The sequence below is a fragment of the Stomoxys calcitrans genome, chromosome 4, assembly GCF_963082655.1.
Source record: "Stomoxys calcitrans chromosome 4, idStoCalc2.1, whole genome shotgun sequence".
In the NCBI taxonomy this organism is placed as follows: Eukaryota; Metazoa; Arthropoda; class Insecta; order Diptera; family Muscidae; genus Stomoxys; species Stomoxys calcitrans.
In genome coordinates, this window is record NC_081555.1 from 27,306,632 (window position 1) to 27,321,580 (window position 14,949).

At 41.5% G+C, this 14,949-nt stretch overlaps 2 protein-coding genes across 3 annotated transcripts in view; one reads left to right on the forward strand and one right to left on the reverse strand.

The window, feature by feature from the left end:
• Positions 1-884: 884 nt before the first annotated feature.
• On the reverse strand, positions 885-2,622 carry LOC106093216 (homeobox protein 12). The gene is made up of 2 exons (XM_013260236.2): positions 1,694-2,622; positions 885-1,632 (listed from the first exon to the last, which is right to left on the reverse strand). The coding sequence occupies exons 1-2, from the start codon at positions 2,556-2,558 to the stop codon at positions 968-970; spliced, it is 1,530 nt and encodes a 509-aa protein (XP_013115690.2). The 5' UTR covers positions 2,559-2,622; the 3' UTR covers positions 885-967.
• Positions 2,623-8,983: 6,361 nt separating this feature from the next.
• LOC106093212 (protein pecanex) overlaps positions 8,984-14,949 on the forward strand; it is a 30,834-nt gene continuing 24,868 nt past the window's right edge. Inside the window, exons 1-2 of one of the 2 annotated variants that reach the window (XM_013260231.2) lie at positions 8,984-9,820; positions 10,028-10,182. In XM_013260231.2, coding sequence (XP_013115685.2) covers positions 9,489-9,820; positions 10,028-10,182 — 487 coding nt within the window. In that variant the 5' untranslated portion in view covers positions 8,984-9,488. The remainder of the gene's footprint in view (positions 9,821-10,027; positions 10,183-14,949) is intronic. The other variant, XM_013260232.2, reaches the window with a different exon arrangement.

The window sequence follows — 14,949 nt, forward strand, 5'->3', positions numbered from 1 at the left end:
TTTAATGGGTGTTTTTGGGTTTGCGATCTTAAAAACTGGCCACTGAAGTGGATATCTGTATATGGTTAGGTGAGAGTGGTAGTCTATTTTGTAAGCAGACTCACTTAAAGTATTTTTAGCCTGGAGGGGGTGGAATGGTGGATAGTTTGAGATTAAACAATGCCGGAGACTTTCACTTCTTATCAAACACACACATAATTCGTGGCCCAGCGTTTCAGGCCTGGAGGTAGGTGTTGGCGATGTCCTCCAAAAGTTTTACATAGCTGACATCGCCGAATGCTTTCGATAGTTCCAGAGCAAAGAGGATCTTCCTAAAACATGGCCTATATAATCGGCACCGCCCGACTTTTGCCTTTTCTTACTGGTGTAATAATGGTGTATTTTTATACCAACCACCATAGGATTGGGGCTGAAATTGAGAATGTAGTGTTTTTTTACGACTTGCAACAACTGTGCCAAGTACCCCCATATTTTAGCAGAATCCATGGTGGTGGGTTTCCAAGATTCGGCCCGGCCGAACTTAGAACTTATTATTTCTTAAGCTTTTTGATTTTATCTATTTTTGTTGATTTCAATTTTTTCAGGTCCAAAAATTTAAGGGACTACAAGCATTTTAAGTTTGGAATAAAAATTTCGATTTTTGATAAATTTGCCTCGACAATTTTACACTTGAACTACAATACATAGACCCAAGCAAGCAACATTAAGTTAATATTCCTACTTTTATTTCTTTTTATAGTTATAAAGAATTAGTTGTGTTTTTAAGAAAGGTTTATTTTAAAAGATGTGTGTATGTTTTGTTATTTATAAGTTTTTTTTTTCTTACATCTAAATTATATATGTATGTATTTATGTACGTATGAATGTATGTAAATATGCTGCAATGTATTTATATACAAAAATGAATTGTTGAATTTCAGGAGACATATATGGCGGTATCGAAACTTGTGATCATGTTCAGGTTTCATCAATAATAGCGCACGGAATAGCCCACCGGAGAGGAAGGTTGTTGATAGGGTGAGCCATAGTCATTGAAACCGGAGTATGGGAAATTTTGATAGTTCGCAGGTAGACCAAAAGATTGTCCCAATTGTGGTGAAGAGGGATCCAATGCAGGACCACGACCATTTCTAAATCTAAGACCATTGAAGCTTCGGGGATCAAAGAACGGTGAGTTGAAGCCACCCTGGGAAGAAGGCGTTGGGGCATCAATCGCAGCATTATTGAAGGGAGGCGTTGCATTATCACTATCATAGTCAAGGGAGGGTGGGGGTGCCTGATCATCTGACGTTTCACTATTGCCGCTGTCTGCATCATTAGCTTTGTTATTGTCATTACCATTGGAACCATTACCATTTGCATTAGGATTAGAAATATCACTAGAATCATTATAATCATCCTCTGAGTTGTTGTTAGGATCAAGAGCCGATACATCATCGTTGTCCACACTGACATTGGCCATGGCATTGTCAACATAATCGCCATTATCATCGGCTTGTGGGTTATCTTGGGGGGGATTGTTGTCTTCGTCGTCATTGGCGGTGTTTGATGGATCGTTGTTATTGGGATTTGCATTGTTGTTGTTGTCTTCGGGTGTTGCATCATCGAGCCCACCATTATTGATAGAGAAATCTACAAAGTGAAGGAGAAAATCCAATATTTCGGCAGTTTGTCACAAGTTGTGCTACTTTACCGGTATTCTGGGCATACTGATATAAGGGGCGATTCCTTAGGCGAGCAGGGCGATTTGGCGTAACACCAACACCAAGTTGAACACTAAGACTATTCTGCGCTTGAGGTTTGCGTGCTCGTCCACGGGCAGTAGGTGCTGGCGGTGGTGGAGGTGGTGGTCGGGTTGTTGTAGCAGCTTTTTGCCCCACTTGTCCATAATCATAATCGTCATCATAGTAATCGTAATTCGGAAAACTGGGTCTTTTCGGCAATGGTCTGCGTCCAGCTTGTGGTCGCCTAGGCGGAGGTGGTGCTGCTGTGGTAGTTCTAGTGGTGGTGGTAATGGGTGCTGCTGTGGTAGTGGTTGGCCTTCGCCGTCTGGTAGGCTGCTGAACCGGTCGCAATTGATCAATATAATCATAATCCAAAAACAGTCCACCTCCTCCTCCGCCTCTGGCACCTCCCGGTCCTGGGCCTGGACCAGGGCGAGCTGGTAGTGGTGGTGCAGCGTTTACTTTATTCACTGGGGGAGGAAATCCCGACGAGGATAAAGTAAAGGGAAACCAAAATGATTTTTTGTTGAAAATCGGTGCCAAGGTTGTCGTCGTAGGACGTCGGGTTGTGGTAGTGGGTCGACGCGTGGTTTTTGTTATTTTTGCATTAATCACATTCCCTGCTATTGCTGCCTTTGTATTGCTGGCATAGGCACTTTTCATCAATAAATTACGCACCAAAAATCCCAAATCTAAGGCTCTTTTATCACGATCCGCTTCAACGGCCATAAATTCAAAACTCTGTTGAACATCCTGTCCCATGGCTGGAGGTATGGCACTTATCACATTGCACAAAATTACCAGAGCAACTAGGGATTGCACAGAGGCCCGCATTTTATTTTTTGAGTCCACAAATATTTTTAAACCGTATCGATTTTTTCTAGCGAACCGTTGTGTTTAAACTCCAAATAAGAACTGTGACTTATAATTGGTTTTGTGTGGAAAATTCAAAAATTCCTCACAATGTGGATGTTGGGCATAAATGATAATGATATGGAGCACGGTGTTTGGATACCAAAAACGAATCAATTATCTTACAACACTTAGTACTTACCAGTAGGGTGGGGATGAGAGAACCACAAAATACAATCTCGATTGGTAAACGAGTACACTAACTGAAAAAAAATTGTCCTCATGTTTAAAAATTTGAGCATAAGATCACGAACCTAATTTAAAGATGATAATTTTTTCAACTTTTTAAGGAAACATAAACTTTGGTAAAGGATGTTTTACTTGATATTAAGGATTTTTTTCTTAAATGGTAGTTTCATATATCATAAACTTTACGCCTTGTTATTAAAGACACAAACCTTTTCACGGAAAGGTAAAAATGTCGTTGAAGGTTAGGAAACGAACATTGGAAAAGGGCAATGCTGTACCTTGGTTAAAGACACAGAATAGACTTACAAATAGGATCTTCTTTAGTTTTTATAACCACCATCATAGGATGGGGGTATACAAATCTAGTCATTCCGTTTGTAACACCTCGAAATACTGATTTGGGACCCCATAAAGTATATATATTCTGGATCCTCTCGACACTCTGATTCGATCTAGCAATATCTGTCCTTCCGTCTGTTGAAATCACGATAGAGGTCGAACGCATAAAACTAGCCGCTTCAAATTTTGCACAGATACTTAATATTAATGTAGGTCGTTAGGGATTGCAAATGGGCCATATAGGTTCAGATTTATATATTGATCCCATATAAACCGATCCCCCAATTTGACTTCTTGAGATCCTGGAACCCACATTTTTCATCCGATTTGGTCTATAACCTGGCCAGGTTTATATGGGAGCTATCCCATATTAACCAATCTCCCGATTTGACTTCTTGAGCCCCTGGAAGCCACATTTTTTGAATGTGGCTGAAATTTTGTATGCAGTGTTCCTGTAAAACTTCCAATAACTTTGCCAAGTATGGTCCAAATCGGTTTATAATCTGGTATAGCTCCCATATAAACCGATCTTCCGATTTTATTACTTGAGCCCTTGGAAGCCACAATTTTCATCCGATTTGGCTGAACTTTTGCATGCGGTGTTCTGTTGCGACTTTCAACAACGGTGTAAAGTACGGTTCAAATCGGTCTATAACCAGATATAGCTCCCATATAAACCGATCTCCCGATTTAACTTCTTGGGTCCTTACAAGTCGCAATTTTAGTCCGATTTGGCTGAAATTTGGCATGCGGTGTTTGACTTCCATCTACTGCAGTCAAAATATGGTCCAAATCAGTCTATAACCTGATATAGCTCCCATGTAAACGGGTATCTCTATCATCCTTGTTCGGTTCCTAGAAGCTTTAATTTTTGCTGGTTGGTGACAAAAGTTTGGTATATAGAATTAAATTATGCCCTTCAACTAAAATTTTAGCAGAATCCATGGTGGTGGGTTCCCAAGTTTCGGGCCGGTCGATCCTAGCACGCTTTTACTTGTTATGCCCTCCACCATAGGATTGGGGTATTCGTCATTCTCGAAATATGCGTCTATATTCTTGATCGTCATGACATTTAAAGTCGATCTAGTCATTTCCGTCCTTCTGTCTGTCGAAAGCACGCTAACTTTCGAAGGAGTAAAGCTAGGCGCTTGAAATTTTCCACAAATACTTTCTATTAGTGTAGGTCGGTTGGGATTGTAAATGGGCCAAATCGGTCCATGTTTTAATATAGCTGCCATATAAACCGATCTGGGGTCTTGACTTCTTGGGCCTTTAGAGGGCGCAATACTCGTGCGATTTGACTGAAATCTTGCACGTGGTGTTTTGGTATCACAACAATAACTGTGCCAAGTATGGTTCAAATCGATTCATAACCTGATATAGCTGCCATATACCTAACCTATCCTATATCAATAAGAAGTATTTGTGCAAATGTGTTTGGAATGTCAAGAAGATCATTATGGGGTCGCAGATCAATGCTTCGAGGTGTTACAGATTCGGCAGTTCGATAGAATAAAGAATAGGTAGAGGTCAAAAAGAGTTTAAATAGCGTGGAATGCCTTATCGCATAATAGGTCATCAAGGTATTAAGAGCCTCAAGGAGACTGACAACCGAACTTCTTTTGAGTTCTGAACGAGACTTTAGCTTTTAGCCATTAAATATCATTTCTTTTGCCTTTTTAGCTCTTTTTCGGCGATTTTGGGCATCGCAGTACTGTGCTGATTTAATAGTTTCCCATTCGATCAACAAGTTTGTCTGGTTCTTTAATGCCGTTCGACTGTCTAGCCCAATCGCAATATACGAATGCATTCGAGTCATATGCAGCATTAACATCACAAAACTGCAAGGCACCACAAGGCTTTCGTTTTCTGTTGCACAAATGACCAGGTTAACATTAGCATTAGCCACCGTAATATACTATACAGCAAGTAAACTAGATACATAGATTGTCTCCAACGGTCAGTTGGTCGATTGGTCGGTCGTTGGTTTATTTACTAGGTGACTCGTGATGTTGTGACCAATACCAACTGTTGCTTTGACGTTTGACTTGTAGCTAGTTAGCCTACCGCAAACACCAGCATCCTCCTCCTTGACCAAATACCTGTCGCCTGGCCATGCTGGTTTAATTTCGGTCACACAATCCACTGGCATATGAATTAGTTCCAATCAATTTTGTCCACACCGGTTTTATGGCAAACGGAATGAATCTAATTTTGTATGTTTTATTATATAAGCTTTCGACAATTTGTGGAAACTCCGTGTTCGGCTGTGTGTGCTGCTGTGTGTCTGTCTGTTTTCCGCAGACTTTTTGTGGCTTTTCTCACAGCAGCTGAGTGCAGGAAAATACAAATTTAGGAATGTGTTACCGCTGAAAATGGAGTCGAGTGGCTAACAAAGCCAAATGTGTTTTGCCACTGACATTGTTCGTTGATTTTTTGGAGGTTTCAAATATATTGTAGTACTGTCATCTGGCAAATACTTTCCTTACAAAACAAGTTCGATTCTTTTATAGATTTTTACATTGTTCTTCTTCCTTACTGGGCTAATGCACCATTTTCAAGGTCATGAAGTTATGCTGTAAAAAAACCCCAGACTGGACATGTGGTTAAATGGGACTTAGAGCATATAAGGGAATAGCCTGATGGAAAATAACGGCTGCTAGATTCTTAAATGCGGCATATTAAAGCCTTGCCTCGATTCCAATTGCCAAGGAACGAAATTTCAGCCATATCTGGTGAACATTTTAGCTTCTAAGGCTGAAGAAGTCAAATCCGGAGGATCGGTTTATATGGGGGCTATATCTGTTTATTGACCTATTCGGATCTTACATGGCATGGATGTTGGAAGTCATAACACAAGTCTTTGTTCAAAATTTTAGACAAATCGAATGCTATTGTGATTTCGACAGACGGACGGACATGGCTAGTTCGACTCAGAATGTCGAGACGATCACTATGGTGTCTTAGATGAATATTTCAAGGTGTTCCAAACAGAATGTCTAGATTAGTATACCGCCTTCTCATGATGGTGGGTATAAAAATTATAAAACTTTTAGAAAAATAAAAATTCGCAATGTTGAGAGAGAGGTCGGTAAACTTTATAGAAGACCGACAGTTTATTGCGATACGGTTCAAGGAATATAACAGGATGAACAGGGGGCGAATTTTAACATCTGGAAACTTTTACGCGAACATTTCGATAGCGTTAATGAGGCCGCCAAAGTGAAAAAGTTTCTCTCAAAAACAACAACGGAGGATATGTTGTGGTAATCATATATTGGACTTAGCGATCCTCGCCCAGGAGGAACATGATGGATATTGGTTATTTGAACACGAGTATCACAGGCACTAAGTATTTATACAAGTGCCACCTTGCCTTTTACTCAGACTCTCTACTTGGTACCTCTGATTGTCCACGAATGCAGTAGCAGCTACCGATAGCGCCCCGTAACTCTCAGCTGAGCTTCTCATGATAACGATGAACACCACACAAATCGGAGTTCAAAGTTCCAACCAGTGTACTCATAGTAATCCCATGCTGGGATGAAGGACGTGTTAAGACTTTTGATGAAAACGCATTTTCGACAGAAAACGACGGGACACAAAGAGACAGAATCTAGGAACAATGAGGTTGATTGAAGGCTCATCATTACGGACCTTATAGTAAGGAATGGCTTGAGGAATATTTCCGGCAATACTACAAAAGGAGGCCGAGAACCAGGCGCCCCATCTGGCCGCTTTATTCACAGAGTGGATAGGACTATCATATACTCCGATAGTATGGCAGAAGGCAAGGGTGGTATTTATACCAAAGCCAGTCAAGGCAAGCTTTGCGACATCAAAGACCTACAAACCTATAAGCCTCATGTCCTTTTAACTCAAAACCCTGAAACGTATTGTGGATACTATGAAAAGAGTAGGACATCCAGCAAACTGCTAAAATACAAACAGCATGCCTATGTTAAGGAAAGGTCGGTGAGGACTGCCCTCCACAAGGTTGTGCATAAAATAGAAGAATCCTTCGCTAAGGAATATGAGGATAAATTGTGGGTCCCCTGTCTTTATGTCAGGAGAAAGTGGTACAGAGAACATGGGTTTGATAAATTTGGCAGTCCTTTACAGACTCATCTGGACAATTTTAAGTTCATTGTGATACCACAGTAGCGACAGACCATGTCCTCTGGTGGGAATCGAACCCACGACCCCCGCTCTGGCAATCCGAGCACTCTACCAACTCGGCCAAGGGGCGCCAGACCGTCATTAATAACCTATGACAGATCCTGACTTAGGAGGAATTTCTACTTCTTAGATCTACTTACTTCTTAGATGGCATAAGACTGGGCTAGACCTAGAGATCTGAATGCTAATCCAGAGAAAACAGAAATTTCTCAATTCACAAGAACTTACACCTCAATAGTTGGGTAGATGGTAAAAACAGGTTCAAATAAGACTACGCTACTAGGGCACTACAGTGTATTCTGGATATCCAGCCCATAGACATACAGATTAGGTATGAGGCAGCCACTGTGGCTATGAGGCAGCCACTTGTGTCTGGCAAGTAAAGTGAAATCGGTGTGTACGTTTCTTACTTACTCGAATCTTTTCCTTGCATCAGTTGAGCGATTACTCTGTCTCTTTTTCAGATATCTGGAACTGTAAAATTTGTAGGTTCGGAAATGATAAGTATCTATTGAACACATCAAAATATATCCCTTGGTATGTGCTGGTTTTGAAAACAACATTTGAATTAACAGCCCTGCTCTATGGAGTTGCCACCCAACTCTTGGCCAATTCAACAGGCGAATGTCATCTATCAAATATCGATTAGTTGAATAAATTATCGATGGCTGATGGCCGGTTTGCATCTTGATGTAAAATTTAAACAGCTGTTAAGGACGTCCAAAAGTCGTCGAATTTTCCATTACCGAGCAGTGCTGCGCTAGCTTCGATTAAAAAACGGCCCTCTTTTAGTCGAATTCGATGAAGATTAGAACAGTTGTAGTTTACACATTCTTTCACAATATGAATATGGCATACTATGATGCCCATGGGCATGATGTCAGTACTCCATAACCCCTCAGCAGATGGAAGAGGCTCCAGTACAATCAACAGTGGCATTGACTGTGACATACGACAGAAAATGAACTTGGTGGCTTCCACTCGTAGTCATTATGATCGTCACTTATTTGGCTAGAAATCTACAGGATATATGTCTCCGAAACAGCAATCAGAAGTAAATTAAACCACAGCCCTTGTTTTCCTAAACACCTGCACCAACAAACGAAGAATTTCATGCAAGTTCGCGGTGGCCAACTTCATTTGTTGTACAAATGAGACCACCATGGTAAAACTAAGAAGGTTGGCTCACTTGCCCAACAACAACGTAGTTAAAGATACAACCCTGTGGGGATGGTGGCGCTAACTCCCACTAGACTGTCATATTTCTGGACACTTCTTAATTAATATTCTAATTTTTATTTCCATTATCATGTGTGGCAGCCACAAAATCAAAAGATTTATGATTACAAACGTGTAAATTAAAAATTAAAACCATTACAGTGTAAAAAAAAGGGATAAAATTTAAATCGAAACAAAGAATTTGACATTCTGGTGAGATTTGGATACATCTCTGGAATTGGAAATTTCCATCAGCTGGCCAAGTTAACTAACCTTCTTTAGTGAACCCTGGCTTGTAACAACAAGTCGACTACTCGATTTTAGCCACTAAGAGTCGACTTCGACTTATCGACTTTTTTATACAAAAAGTCGATTAGTTGAAAGTCGATTTTTGAAACCCCAATTGACATCTCTGTTTTGTCTCGGTGTCATATTTTATTGTGCAAGTGGAAATTGAAATCAATGACAACATAAATGTTTACCTCGAGTATTAAACAAAGAAATTTGCATGAAAACATGAATAAGTTAATTATTTGTTGTTGGATAAACTCGGGAAATAAGAATTCGATCATTTTACATACGTCGTTGTCGTGAGTGTGATTGCATTGCTGCTGCGTGTACGTGTGTGAGTCTGTGTGTGTGTGTATGTTTGCAAACTCCCCCCCTGTATCCCATTTTACACGAATGACAAAGGAGTCAGATTACACCAACCAACCATAAGAAAAAGTGAAATAAGACATCCATCAAGAAAAAGAAAAAACGAACTCAAGGTTTTAATTTTGATGGTGCGTTGTTTACATTTTTTCACATCGCACCACACCGTGAAATAGAAAGAAGAAGACATTTGTGGAGGAGTGGAGGTTGTGGAAATTGATTTCATTTCAGTGTTCAATTTTCACTTCCTCATTCGGCAATGCCTGGTAAGCCATGGGTTCTCAGACCTTGGAAATATTACGTCAAGGAGTCTGGGCATCTTTAACTGGCGGTTGGTTCTACGACCCACATCAAAGTGTCTTCTGCAACATAGTCCACCTGTACCTGTGGCTGTTCCTGTTATGTACACCATTTGTGGCGTATCTATATTTTCCGGGAACATGGCTGACATGGAGCATCTACAGCATCCTCACCAGTGTGATGGTGCTGCTACTGAAGATGGCCAATATGGCATTACATCGATTGTACGATCGGGCCCAGTCAATGTCAGAGGCAAACATAAAACAACACTTTTTCAAGGTTACCAAGGAAACCTCAGGCGAAAGGTAGGTGACCTACATATCAAATGCAAAAAATAAACGCTAGTGACTGAGTGACTGGTGGTACGTCAATGGTCCTTTTATGCTGATTTATTTGTTTGTTTGCTTGTTTTTCGTTTTTGTGGCTCTCTCCTTCCTACTCGGACTTTGCTGCTATTATGATGATGTATGATGTTGATTTCTGCGATGATGACGATGTTGATGGTATGACAGAAGTCGAGACAATGAACCTGGCATTGAAATGAAGGTAATGCATGAGGATGGCGAGGTAGCGGTAGACGATATGGCCGCTTCGGTGGAGAAGGCCATCAATGAAATTAGCGGAGAGAACAGTATGGTGTCCATAGAAAATGGAAATAGTATTATTGGTAAGAGAAAATTATATACAAAATGGTTTGGAATTTACAAAAAAAGGGATAGTCTCAGGTTTGTTTTATTAAAAAATTTCATGCAAATTCCAAGAGTGTTATCAAGTTTGCCATAATGTGTAGCTCGAATTCTTAGTATTTTTTTTTTTTGATAACACATAACATGTGTCGCCATATGCCATGGGCACGACAAAAATTCTTGTGGTTCGCTAAACAATAACTAGGTTTTTTTGGCATTCGCATTACTGTTTGTTTACATTTAAATTTTAGTATTAAACAGTTCAGTAATAATGGATACATATGCATATGTATGTGCATAATAGTATATGATACCCTGACGATATTATTTTATGATATCTCCCATTGTATTTGAAGTCATGAATTGTGCATAAATGCAACAGGGTTGGTGCCATGTCTTGAACTTTAAACACAGCATTCTATAAAAAATGGTGCGTTTTATCAGATCTAATATTAATTATGATTCGCTTGAATAAGCTTTTCAGTTTAATATGCTGATCGGAACTGACACCTTATGTTCTTAGTCATCTTGCCCTTGTGTGTCAGTTATTTGTGACAATCTCCCCGGCGTCCATCTCATTAAAATACTGCAATTTCAGATCAAACGATTGGCTGATAATGTGAAATTTTGTGGTTTTTCTTTGTGGGACTTGGGAAACCGGTTAAAAGGTATATGCTTGGCATGGCAAACAGTAAAAACTTTCTCTTCAAGAATCTGAAATTTGGCACACACGATTCACTGAGGGCAAGAATATAGCTTAGAGAAAATCCCTAAGGTGTAAAAGTAAGAATGTGTGTGTCAAGAGTAATAAGACAGCAGGAGTCGATGGCTTGCCAGTCAACTGATGGCGTGGACAGTTGCTGTTTTAGCCACATTTGCATGTTGAGGTAGCGATCCTAATCAAGCTCTTATAGGTGAGCAAACTTATTCCGGTTCATAGAACAGATCGCCGTGGGAACGTGCAACCCGTGGATGCACCCGGTAGCTCCCAGCTGAGCTTCCCTTGATAACCATGAACGCCGCATAGATTGGAGTCCAAAGTCCCAGCCCGTGTGGTGCTCATAGTTATCCCGTGTCGGCCGGGAGGGCAAGAATATAGCCTAGAGGAAAACCCCAAGGTGTAATAGAAAGAATGTGGAACTTAGAAACCGGAAAATTTCCAAATTTCAACAAAAAATAAAACAAAGTACTGAAACCTTTTGTAAAAACACTTAAGACGAAAATGGTTAATTTGGTAAAAGATAAAAGAATAGGTTCAAGATATGACGGCCCAAGTCCGAAACAATTTTTGTAACCCACTTATAACAGCAACCCAGCTCAGGAGCAATAAGACAGCAGGAGTCGATGGCTTGCCAGTTAACTGATGGCATGGACAGTTGCTGTTTTACCCACATTTGCATGTTGAGCTAGAGATCCTCATCAAGCTCTTATAGGTGAGCAATCTCATTCCGGTTCATAGAACAGATGGCCGTGGGAACGTGCAACCCGTAGACGCACCCGCTAGCTCCCAGCTGAGCTTCTCGTGATAACCATGAACACCGCAAAGATCGGAGCTCAAAAATTCAGCCTGTGTGATGCTCATAGTTATCCCGTGCTGGTGGATGGTGTCTAAGACCATTTTCTGGTGAATGTTTCTTAGATACGCCGCTGATGGCTCCACCGTAGCGCAGAGGTTTAGCATGTCCGCCTATGATGCTGAATGCCTGGTTTCGAATCCTGGCGAGACCATCAGAAAAAATTTTCAGCGGTGGTTTTCCCTCTTAATGCTGGCAACATTTGTAAGGTACTATGCCATGTAAAACTTCTTTCCAAAGAGGTGTCGCACTGCGGCACGCCGTTCGGACTCGTCTATAAAAAAGAGGCCCCTTATCATTGAGCTTAAACTTGAACCGGATTGCACTCATTGATATGTGAGAAGATTGCCCCTGTTCCTTAGTGGAATGTTCATGGGCAAAATTTGCATTTGCTGAAGGCTCCCGAACCTTTTGGTCTATGTCATGGAGGTCTGATTTTTCATCTCCTTCAGTGATTGCCTATCCGAGAAATGATTATTGTTGTTGTTGTTGTAGCAGTGTATTGTGTTCTAACTTTCTACTGCTTGCTTGATTATTCAGATCATATGTAATTGCCCTGCTTTCGCAGCTAGCAGACATGAACCCACTTAGGGCCGTGGTATGGAAAACAATTAAGGATTTTGTAAGGAGCACGAAATTTCTAACATAGATCAATCCTTTAGCAGCCGGTTGTATGTACCGGATTGACCCCATAGAGTCTTTTATGGGCAAGGGCTGCCGCCTCAGTGTGCAACACGCTGCTACCACAACATCCTAACATAGATTTTCTTTTTTCAAGTTACGTTTTAGTGTCCATAGTGGCATGAGGCGTATTAATATCCGCACCCTTTTCAACGTGACCTAACCTAATTCTGGTTTACCGTGGGATGTCAATTTCCCCACGTACGATGTGCTGCGGTCGTTCTCCAAGGATAACATTCAAAACATTCAACAGGTAGCTATTCTTCGCATATGCTACCGTGTCTTCATGAATGTTGTCTAGACCCGCTTGATATGCCGCTCGATCTAGAGGTTTGTATTTTGCGAAACTTGATTGTCAGAATCGATTCTACATCGAGCTCCTTACATGTTGAGCTCACATTGAGCTCCTTACATGCGTTGTTGTTGTTGTAGCAGTGCTTGTACACTGTGGCGGCAGCCCTGGCCGAAGAAGGATCTCCGCTACGTACAACCGGCTGCCATGGGATTGATACCTTATGCGTGTATGTATGTAGAAAACGATTTGGTTGACGATTTGGTGGCAGTAATCGTCCTATCTCTTGCAGCAAAATAAGTGGTAAGATCGTTGAGGTAGACGCTTTATGTATCGCAGATGTCAAAAATGTGTGAGGGGCCTAATCGTACAATCGTCCGCATATGATACGATCATTATATCGTCTGGAGGGTGTGGAATGGTTAAACAGTGGCGGCGATATCACACCGCCTTGGGGAAATCCCTCTTTCACACTGTTTCGACTTCTTATACCTAAATTCCACAAATGACTGGCGACCACACAGATTCAATCCCATGGCAGCCGGTTGTACGTACCGGATTGATCCGATGGAGTTCTTCAACGGCAAGGGCTGCTGCCTCAGTGTATAACACACTGCTACAACAACAGCAATCACACAGATCATTCGCCACACTGCGTTTCCGGCCTAGCTGGAGGGATGTGTTGGTGATATCCTCAAATAGTTTGGCATGGCTGACCGTCTCGAAAGCATTCAATAGTTCCAGTGCCTGGAGGCCGCCCTATCACATGGCCTGAGCTGATTGAAGCTACGGCAAATGTGTGCGGTGCTGGGAAAGCAGTTGTTGTGTCTCTTCAAAATTCATGCTGATGCTCGGCAAATGAAAATTCTCCAGTGAGGCTCGGGAGGAGTAGTCCCTCAAGCGTCTTGGCTACTGGTGAGAGAAGTTCTCCCTACCCAAACTTCATTAGCGGGCTCACTCTGCCCATCTTCCAGACATCGGGTACTATTAGAGTTTTCAAATATAGGTTGAGGACAGTTTTAAGGTACTCGATTCCCGGTAGATCAAGATTCTTCAGCATCAGTGTAGAAATTTCGTCGGGGCCTAATAACTTGCATGACTTGGTACCCCGGCAATTGGCATTTGTAAATTCGTCCACGGTAATTGGTGAAGGCTATCTATCGGCTCGGAGACTACGAATGACTCTTCTCCTAGCCTTGTCACTCTCGGGATGCTGAATAAACTCACGGTTGAACAACCTGTTACATCTCTTCGGGTCAGTCACAGTTACGTTTCCAAAAGTGACTGAGGTCCTGTCACCCTTCTTCTGGGGTTCAAGAGTGACTTAACCGTACACAGCAAGTTACATTGCTTCAAGTGTTCAGCCACGCTGATGCTGGGGTTAGTGGGACCTATGCAATGAATCCCATTATGCTCCTCAGCAAGTTTTGCTGCTTTCGTCTGGAAATTGGACAGCACTTGGAGTATTCGATCGGCTGGTAAAAAGCAAGAGGCTGATGCGTTATTGGTGCTGAAGCGGCGATTGGTGTACTCTCTCAAGCCAACCCAATTTGCCCTCTTAGGATTGATAAACGTCCGTCGCTCAGAGGTTATGAAGACGGGTGGTTGATCGATGATGAGTATAATAGGAAGTAGTCAGATTCCAAAGAAATGATTCCAAAGAAATACGTCACGCAGGAAATCAGGGGATGCATTGGAAATGTCCGGCAGCTGCTGCACCTCCTCGTAATCAAAGTGGGGGCATCCTCCTAACCCAGCGTGCAATCGCTCTACCTTCAATCTATTCTACCAAAGCTACGCCCGCTGCTCGTTAACTAGGGGAGAATGCCTCCTGATGAAGACAGTTCTGTCAAAGCGAACAGAACCAGGGTCCGGGGTTCTTTTTAATCTTGGTACGGTCTAGAAGCTTGCGAAGAAGGCACTCCGGGTTGTGTCTGAATAATTAGAGTAGAGTATGATTTTGATATAAAAATTAAGGTGCCATTTAGTTGTCGGTCCCCGTAAAACCCACATAACTACCCAAAATTACCCACATAACTAACAAACAGTATATAGACCGTTCAGTACAGTAAAGAATTTAAAATAAAGGTACTTAAGTGTAGAGCATGAATTGAATATCGAATATTGACACCTTTGCACAAAAAAAAATTCCAAACCTTTTCTTGTATTACCGATTTTTCATTATTTTACTTCTTCATTAA

Coding starts and splice junctions, on each gene's coding strand:
- LOC106093216 (XM_013260236.2), bottom strand. CDS start 2,558: ATGCGGGCCTCTGTGCAATCCCTAGTTGCTCTGGTAATTTTGTGCAAT. Junction 1,633..1,693: donor TCAGTATGCCCAGAATACCG/GTAAAGTAGCAC, acceptor TTCACTTTGTAG/ATTTCTCTATCAATAATGGT.